The following is a 9,823-nucleotide window of genomic DNA, read 5'->3' on the forward strand; positions in this document are numbered from 1 at the left end:
CATTAAGATGCTTAAATTGCATAATTCTAGGTCAGACTCATCAGGCGAAGTACGAGAATCGATCTCTATAAGAAGCGCATTTAGTCCCCTTGCTGGACCAGGACCAGGGTCACGTACTTAATGCACTCGTACAAATCCCGCACTACATGAAGAAATTGGACACTTTCAGTGAACGAGTCTATAGGATAGGAGGACAATCTTGGTCGAAGTCTGCTAAGAACACTTAAGGTAATCGGTCCCTTTGAAGCCAGTATAAGGCAATCCTTGTGAAAAAAGGGAAAGAGGTCGAGGCCATACTCACAGAAAGGAAAAGATCGGTCAGGAGAGGGAGACTGGGAATTGATTTTCTTCGCTATCTCAATGCACAGAAGGGGAAGTTAGAACCCAAAAAGAGGGGGTACGGTCTCTCTTCTTCGCAAAAGGCGACGAAGAACGTATTTGACCTTAGTTGTTCGATTTTGGCCGCCTTTTGCGAAGAAGAGATATGCGGCAATGGTCTGGAACCGAACGGGGATTGGTGAAAAGCTGGGAATGAAATGACGCGCATATCATCAAAGTGTGCTCGGAAAATAGCCGAAAAATTAAAAACGGAACGAAGGGGGACACCACCACCCCTCCTTATCCCCGTGATATACAAAAGTTCTCTACTTGGATAAACTACGTTTTGTTTTCACTCCTCAGAAGTTTCCTTTTTGTGGGTTCGATTATGGGGTCTGCCTTTATGAATCGAATAGTAGACAAAACTTTTGTTTTGTTTGGGAGTTGAGAAAAAGTTGAAAAGGAAGGAAAGCAGTTATTTTTCTGCCTATCCTTAGATGGAACCTTAAAATAAAAGAGCGTAACGGAAGACAATTGCTTCAATTTGATAGAATTTCAGGGCCATCTTCTGGTCTAGAAACTTCTTAAAAGAATTGACAAAACAATGAACAAGAAAAAAATAAGCCAAAAAAATGACAAGCGTTGCCGATAAAAAATTTCAGGTATATAATGAAGTCCAGGCTTTTGGTGCAATAGTTTTGAACCCGGGGGGCCTGCTGTGCACACAGCATGCGTGGTTGTGTACCCGTCCGTTTGGCCATCCGACAGTCCACGAGGTGAGATCTGAACAGTTAGACGGCCGAGATGGTACACAACACACATGCTGTGCACATCAGAATCCCCCAATTCAATAGTTTTCGGCTTTCAATTTCTTTTCTTTATTGTAAGAGCAGACCAACCACGAGAATTTTGATCAATGTGAATCTAAATTCAATCTTAATTACAGTCCCTGCTGAATGAAGCTAACGCAGTACCATGTTATCAAGCAAAAATATCTTCAGCAATAAAAGATTTATCACCATCCATACAAGTTTCAGTAGGAATTTGTAGCTGCTCATAGTTTAACTGTCGAGAAGCCTCGTACAAAGCTATGCCAACACTCACTGAGAGATTAAGACACCTCACATACGTTTCAACCATCGGAATCCGAATCCCGTCAGCGCAGTCAAGGAGGGCCTCACGCGGTAGACCACAGGTTTCTGAGCCGAATACAAGCCAATCACCTCTTCTGTAGGAATACTCCTGCGCAAAAGGATTCCGAATAAAGATTATTCAGATTAAAGAAATAAACAATTCAGAAGCAAAGGACACCAATTTCCAGGGCAATACGAGCATCAAACAACCCTCTTACAATGAGTTCCCACTTATACAAGATACATAGAGATGTAATACGGGATCACAAGAAATTGCAACACACAAACTCTTAGCCAACACAATTGAACCTTCCGAACTTCCGCCCAAATTCCAGCTCTATAAGTTGCAAGTTGGAACTGCCTTTTCTTTGATTCTAACTATCCCTTTGCTCCCTCACCACACTTCACTGTTCACACTATCCACCAATTAAGCTTACGTTCACAAACTCCTCCCCGAGTTTAATTGTCTTCCTGAGACACATCATTTGTCTTTGTTCTCTGTTGCACTGGACAACAACCTGTTGTGTCTCTCTGCGCCTCACCAAAAAACCACAGGTTATTATCGGCCTCTGGATCACCAAACAACCTCTTGATGTTCTCTACCTTCTCTCCTAGCACCTTTTCCACCTCGTGGTGGACAAGTTCACATCTGAGGCTTCAACACACTTAGCAAATTTGACCACGCAAATGGGTCCGAAACAATCAACAATGGAGGTGCAACAATCACCACGCAATTAGTTGGATAATAATATTATCATAAAAAAAGAAGTTGCATAAGAATATCGAAATATCGATTATGTCTCTTCTATCTCACCAATGTCTTGTGCCAATAAACCAATATCTCGTCTGGTGTCTCAATTCAATAGTCTCATCTGGTCCTGTCAATTTGTAACACCCATCTGCTTCATATCATCTCTACCTTGTCTTCTTTCGCTCATACCGTATCAAATCGTCGATTTCTCGGCTTATTTAGCTTCCAATTAGAAAATGTTATGATCTTTAGTAGACCGTGTCATCAAAATATCGAGCATTTCTCATATGATATCACACGTGTCAGTCACTTTCTCTTTTGATCCATAAAAAACTCACACTAAACAGCTCGGTCTCCTATAATCTCAATTTGTATCACAAAAATATTGTGGGTGGCAGCTTTTTCTGGTCTGACCAGTTTCATATCGTCACCAATCGGCTATATCTCCTGAAATTCTGAATATCACAAGGCTTGGTTTACTTCTCAGCTTGTCACTGCTTTGATATGATATCATCGCCTGGAATCTCGTCTAATGGCTAAAGAAGATGTGAGTAGCATGCCACACATCAGACCTGTGCGCAAACTGTTCAGATGGCGCTGGATGCCCTAGCGGTCGGACTGACGTGTGATTGGTGGGGGTCTGGTCATCTCCCCTAGCCAATTACAACAGTGGTCTCAAAAGTTGCTTCCGCCGACTTTCAACTATGAGCAGTAGGTGAGAGTCCACAGTTCTTTTGAGCAAAGCTTCCCCCATGTCTGATAACAGATGGTGGTGGAAGTTCTTTAAAATGTGATGCGCAAAGAGAAATCACATAACACACAACTCAACTTTATTCCATCTTTCAACAACTTTTGCACATGCACTCTCCCTCTCTCTCACGCAGAAATCTTTCTCACCTCTCTCTCTGTGTTTCCCCCCTCTCCCACAGTCCCACTCTCTGGATTTCTCTAAAAATGAACTTCACACTACACACCCATAACCTTATATTCACAAGTTTCACATGCAGTTAGTACGAAACTGGAAATCTGTAAGTACTAAGATCAGAAAAGAGTTGAAAAATGGTACACCAGATTCCTTGTTAAGTGGTTCCAAGTGTATTCACATATTTTGCATAGTTGCACACTCCAACCGGAAGGGGCTATATGAAGTTTATGGGGGTTTCACATAAAATTTCAAGGAGAGCGATGGAAGCCCGCTGGGCAGTAAGATAAGAGAAGAGATTGGCAAATGAAACTAACATAGGAAGTACACCATCTGAGTATCGCATTTTCATTTTTGAAGAAAGGATAATACCATTTACATCTCTTAAGCTTTCCCTCTTCCCATACTAACCTAGGATCTCTCTCTCCCAGCTTCATTTGTATGAATTGGAACGGCAGTGATTGAAGCCAGGCTACAAAGCACAAAGAAGTAATCTAAATGATTCAACTCGTGCAGCACGAAGTATGGCGCAATCAATGACAAGTACTTTATTACTTGGAAGAGCTATACGGTTTTCTCAACAAATGCCAGGAGGCAAAAACACAGTTACAACTGGCATTGCATCTACACTTCTTATCAGAATGACAAAGCAGGAGGTAGAAAGGACAAGCACTTACTGAATGAATAGTTCTTCCTCTCTTAGTAAAAGCTAATAGTCTTTTTTCCCCATTCTGCAAAGAACAAACATGTAGTGAGAGGAGAGAGCAGAATGGTCTTTGACTCAGATAAGAAGAATAACCTGTTGACTGAAATGATTTCGAAACTCTGCCCATGAATCATGCACTTTGACAACTACATATCTATTTGAAAATGTTAATCCACAAAGCTTTAATATGGAGGGATTCAGTCAAAAAGCATGAAAGAGCAGTCAAGACTAGATAACAATCCATAAATATAGCATGACAATTAGATTTTATAGTCTTAAGAAATGAGGACAAAAAATGCACTGCAAGATCTTTTTTCCCCTCACTTCGGGTTTGCATAATCAAAACATCACAGAGATGAACTATAATAAAAAAAGTCTCCGAAAAATCTCGAAGCCACAAACGTATTTCCAGGATACGGCCAATAATCCAATCCAGCGCGCTTTAGCTTTGCATCATCCACCTGAAACCCTAGCGGCTGAAGACAGAACAACCGTTTGAATAGCAAAGTCAATTCCAGTTCTTAAGCTGATTGCTGTAACCTAATAACAATACACTTTTTCTGCTTTACTAACAAACAGACAGGTAGAACCCTATTCTCAGATGGCATATACCCCAACTAGGTGCAGTCCAACGGCTGATGCTGCACAAGTTCTTGCAATGCATCCAGTGTTACCAGGAATCTGCCAAGGACAAAAGAATTCTCAGAGCCAGCCCTGGGATATTGAGGTTGTCTGCAACCCAAAAGTAAACACTGAAGCATGTGATTTTGGAAAATAAAATAAAAAAAAGGTAACAGGCCACACCCAAAAACAGGTACATGGGGGAGTAGGTAAACAAACCCGTGAAGGAACGATCTTTACAAGAAAATGAAAGATAATGGGAGTTATTAATGGACAAAATATTGCAGAATCAAAAGTGGCTCTAGTTTATAGTCAGATTAATGAACCACTGGAAGCTTGTATGAGTTGATTTGACTGCCCTAACAATGCCGGAATATTTTGACATGTTAATAAACAAGACACACTTCTTTTTAGGAAACACGGGAATAACAGAGGACTGCAACAGAAAAACGGTGTGCACTTCATCTAGTTAAATACCAAGGCAAGGTGGAGACAATTTGCGCAGCCAATCCATTAACTGCTCTCAAATTATCCATTAACTGCTCTCAAATTATCGTCATTATGGCACAAATAACAAAGCATGACAGCTGCCATTGTCATTATCCTCAGCCTCAGGTTTCACCCAAGTGGTACAAGAATTTGACCGCAGAAGGAGAACGACTTGATTATTAAAGAAGAGTCTTGTCGTTTGACTGACTCACATACCCTTTATTACTGTTATGGTAAAATTTGTTAACTAAAGTTACTCAATATAACAAGAACAAGAGTTCCAATATCAAAAAATTGATCACAAATTATGCTATCACATATTGAAAAAAAATAATGCCTTTAAATTATATATGTCCCGTACATAATCCCCAAATATGGAACAACTCACAAGAATCTAACTAGGAGATGGCACTAAACAGTGATGCAAATCTGGGGACGTGCATTTGCAGAAAAAATGCGGAACAATGATGTCAAATCTTACTCGCCAAAAACAAAATGATGTCCAATCCTGCCAGAACCCAAACCCAAAACAAATAATAAAGCAAACATGAATTTCTTCTTGCTCACTTAATATTGACTAGCAAATCATACTTAACAAAACGGCCACCCACATTACTGGACATGTTTCGTGTGATTGTTCGGGCGTTTGAGAAAGATATACAAACTTGCTATGTTGTCCTGCAGGACCTGTGCGATTATATTGTTTGCGACATAAACTTCCACGATATTGAAATTTGATGCATCATGGAAACTTGTTTGACTACGTGGCACAAGAAATAGTTAAACAATTCCTACCACAAACATTTTGGTTATTTTTGTAGCACTCAACTATTGGCTTGGATTTGGCTCTTATCAAACTTTAAACATGATATTCGCATGGTGCACATGCTAAACATGTCAATAAGAGCAGCATGTGCTGGTTTCCAAAGGATGGACAATTCAGTTGGTTTCATCAAGTCTGGTTTTATTCAGTGCAAACAATCCTCATATAGCTTAGGAATTACTTTATTTGGTTAGTCATTTGTTTTATTTAATTTGGTTTAGGAGAATTTAAATGTCGTGTTTTGACTTATGTGTGCTCCACATTTGCTTTTAATTGGCACATGCTATGCGCATAATTTATGGAATGTAAAAGAGGCCAATGGGACGATGGACACATCCTATATTAGCCTCATCTCTTCTTCTTGTTTGTCAGTTACTGAGTTCTCCACTAGGACCACTAAAGTCATCATGATCCATGTTAGGGAGAATCAAATTCAAAAGGAAATACCAAGACGTAAGCATGAGTTCTACTAGTGAAATCTGTTAGCACTATTGGGAATTGTTAGTTCGGGAAGGTCATGGTTACAAGTTTAAGAAAAATAGGTTCTGAGACTTGGGATTTCAACCTACGGTTAACAAAACATTGCTACTAACCACAGCAGATGAAACAGTGGCTTGTTCTAACTATGTACCCACTATTCAAGATAATTGGCAGAAACTTTAAGATGCATGCAAACATACCCTTGGTCCTGTGCTTAGTGCTCTTACTAAATACTAACATGGTACGCTGTATGCGATTTGACTAATAGAAGTTGTACGAGCGTAACAATTATTCATGTGTTGGAGTCTTGAATTGTTGTTTCCGTAAAACACTAGACAACTTCCTCAGGGCTTGCAGAGAGAGAAGAAAAAGATAAGAAAATCTGTATAGAAGCTGATTCACATTTTGCCCCCATTGTGTTGAAAACCCGAATAAATTGAAGCATCAAAATTCCTCAACAATCTTGCATACAAGAGCCGTTGTAATTAAATGCATAGTCTGAAAGAACCTACATGAAAGACTAGGTAAAATGCCTAGTCAAGCACACCATTACAAGTACAACAGGCTCCTAAAAATGAAGTCCTTTGCTTTTTGTCTAATAGGCTGGCTACATGTAGCTGTTCTCTGATGGCTAGGCTAAATTCAATTTACCCACCCCACTAACCATATGTTGATGTTTTTGCTTTTACATTTTGACAAGGCAAAAAGACTAGTTGCGCTGGAAAACACACCTAAAAACTTGACTGGGCAAAATAAATTAACCTTTTCCATAGGGGTGGCGGCGCAGCAAGCATAGGGTATGCAAGTGAACACCCTTAGTTTTTCCCCACCCCTGAAATTAATAGTTTTTATTCATGTATACACTTCCTTTGAATACCCAGCCACAAGGGTTTGAACACCCACAACCTGAAATCAGTACACGCATCAACACAATTTGAACACCTAATTACATTGCACATGCATTGAGGAAAATTAAGACAAATGGCAACATAGAAGGGAAAGGTAATAATTTAGGGTTTTTTTTTGTCTCCACCAGCATCTCTCTCGTCTCTACCTTAGTGCCTCCATCCATAAACATAGGTTATAGGTAATTATATTCATTACTCAAGTGTTCGGGCCAACTTATGCGCATCTCGACTAATCCTGAGGGCCCAAATGAAGCCGGACAAAACTTTGTATGGATTCGGTGCAAAGAAGTCGATAACACCTAAGAGGTAGCAAAAATTCCTAAGTTTGCCTTGACCACTAGACCAACCTATTGGAGTTATTATAGGTTGTAGGTATTGATAAGGCTTCCTTCGATAAAAATTTAAGTAGTGGATTGTTTGATTACTTATACTGAGAAGGATATTTGATACAATTGCTAATGAGGTTATTCAGCACCGAAAAATATACCATTGATAGCCATTCATGTCATTTGTACTTTTCTTGTTTTTGGACTGCATTGTTGATTTTAATAGATGAATTTTTGTTTGCGTTAGAAGAGCGTGTGTATTTTTATGAACCCCTTGGAAAAAAATTCTGGAGCCACCACTGCTATCCCATGCACTTCCAGTAGTCAAAATGCCTATTTATTTAGTGTCGGAGATGCTCTGAGTAGTACCTGAGGAGAAACTAATACCACTTGAAGAACCTTGTTCTGTGAGCCTTCGCTGACTGCCTCGCCCACCCCATTAATCACAGAACTGCAGCTCCCTCTTTCAGCTGCAAAAAGATTGAGTACGAAATCTTATGCAGCACGATACATACGTCTGTACATATCTAAAGAGATACATAGATAAGAGAGAGCAGAGACTAGAGAGAGAGAGAGAGTATACAGAGAGAGCAGAGAGGAGAGAAGCGTGATGGAGAGGAGAGAGAAAAGGTGAAGTTGGAATTGAATTGTGGGAATTGGAGTGGTCGGAAGAGGGAAGAAGATCTGGAGCGGAAATGGAGGGGTGTGGTGGTTATAATGCTTAGGGTTTTGAGACCAGTTGATGGGTCCATTCAAAGCCGGCTCGGCTCTGTTCAACGCTCAAAATGTTGCCTCTCTCCTCCTCCTGGATTGGATGGGCGCATGGATGAGATGACACTGACAGACCCAGGCATATGAGGCAACACTGATGCAGCAGAGCAGAAAATGCTAGGGGCACCCAATATAGGGGTACCGACCGAAAAAGTACAACCGCTATGCGGACCTCATTCTTAACACTGCCGACACATACTATTGCATATAGACATGTGCATTTCTTACTCTTTCACTAAAAAAAAAAAAAAAAAACTAAAAGAAGAAGAAGATATGTGCACCGATTTTACCGTGAGGCTCACTTTTGAGTTTTGTGCAAATGATTCGATTCATTCATTAATTTTAAAATTTTTTTTATGGGACTTCGTAAAAAATCAGCTCAATAGAATACATATAGGTGCTTGATCCAATCTTACAATTCTTCATTCATTTGAAATTCTGAATGAAAAATTGTGAGATTAGATCAAACACTTACATGTATCCTATTGAACTGATTTTTTACTGGGTCCAAAAAAAAAGATTTTAAAATTAATTTGATCGAATCATTTGTGTGATACCCAAAAGTAGGCCCCATAACGAATCTGTAAGCATATCTTTGCACAATAGTCTGTGCCATTCTTTTTCAACCCAACCTTGCAACTGACACAGCAAATTTGTGCACAGATCATGCATAGATTGCATTGTGAGGCCCATTACGAGTCCCACACAAATAATTTGAGCCAATCATTATGATTAAAACATTTTTTCAAATGTATCACAAAAAAACAGCTCAATCCGATTTTAAACACAATGATCGGTGCAAATTATTCATGTGGGATCTATAATGGGCCCCACAATGCAATTTGTGCATGATTTGTGCACAAATTTACTGTGTCCACATACTTTTTGTTTTTAACCCTTCTACAACCACAGATTGGAGGACCAATCCCGCATCGACGGTGACGCGAGGCCCACTACAAGTCTTGCACGAAAAATTCGAGTTGTTCAATAAATTTTTAAAAAATTTCCCGAAATTTGAATGAATGAGGGAAAGATTGGATTGAGTACTTACACATATTGAATTGAGCCACTCATTTTTTAAAATTATTGAATGGCTCGAATTTTCGGTGCAGTAATCGTAGTGGGCTTCACATCGTTGTTAGTGCGAGATTGATAATCCCACGATCGGTGGCCATATGAGTTTTGCTTATTTTTGGTTCCACAAGAGTACTTCAGTCATTCTAAATGAAACAGACCACTCGAAAAATTATTTTAAAATTAATAAACAATTTGAATTATATGTGCAAAACTCAATAAAGTGAACTCCTCGTGAAATATGACATTTTTCACTACCCAATTTTCGGTACCAATACTCATACTCTATCTAACCCAACACCAACATTATTTGGAGATAGGAAAAAACCATTGTAACAAGAGTATAAGAATTATTTAGGTGAGTTTGGTAACATTTCTTTAATTTCCGTTGCACGAAAAAATAAGGTTCCGTTTCCGAAAGGGAAATAAGTACTTATTTTTTAATAAAATAATTTTAAATTTAAAAATTACGTGTTTATGCAAATAATTTTTCTATTAATA

The 9,823-nt window shown here is 39.2% G+C and overlaps 1 protein-coding gene across 2 annotated transcripts; it reads right to left on the bottom strand.

Moving 5' to 3' along the window:
- Positions 1 to 1,172: 1,172 nt before the first annotated feature.
- Positions 1,173 to 8,347, bottom strand: LOC131317968 (uncharacterized). 2 transcript variants are annotated; one of them, XM_058347715.1, is made up of 7 exons: positions 8,061 to 8,347; positions 7,847 to 7,947; positions 4,443 to 4,511; positions 4,248 to 4,306; positions 3,924 to 3,984; positions 3,802 to 3,855; positions 1,173 to 1,560 (listed from the first exon to the last, which is right to left on the bottom strand). In XM_058347715.1, exons 1-7 carry the CDS (start codon positions 8,227 to 8,229, stop codon positions 1,300 to 1,302), a joined length of 774 nt encoding a protein of 257 aa, XP_058203698.1. In that variant the 5' UTR covers positions 8,230 to 8,347; the 3' UTR covers positions 1,173 to 1,299. The 2 variants fall into 2 exon arrangements, with proteins under 2 accessions (XP_058203698.1, XP_058203707.1); XM_058347724.1 differs by lacking the exon at positions 1,173 to 1,560 and adding an exon at positions 2,234 to 2,958.
- Between the last annotated feature and the right edge of the window lie 1,476 nt (positions 8,348 to 9,823).

Source organism: Rhododendron vialii, chromosome 1a (assembly GCF_030253575.1).
Source record: "Rhododendron vialii isolate Sample 1 chromosome 1a, ASM3025357v1".
Lineage (NCBI taxonomy): Eukaryota > Viridiplantae > Streptophyta > Magnoliopsida > Ericales > Ericaceae > Rhododendron > Rhododendron vialii.

Excerpts from the sequence above, each read along its gene's own strand:
- LOC131317968 (XM_058347715.1), bottom strand. The coding sequence starts at position 8,229 with ATGGACCCATCAACTGGTCTCAAAACCCTAAGCATTATAACCACCACA. Across the intron at positions 4,307-4,442 it reads TTGGACTGCACCTAGTTGGG|CCGCTAGGGTTTCAGGTGGA; the intron begins GTATATGCCATC and ends TTCTGTCTTCAG. Across the intron at positions 1,561-3,801 it reads GAGGAAGAACTATTCATTCA|GAGTATTCCTACAGAAGAGG; the intron begins GTAAGTGCTTGT and ends CCTTTTGCGCAG.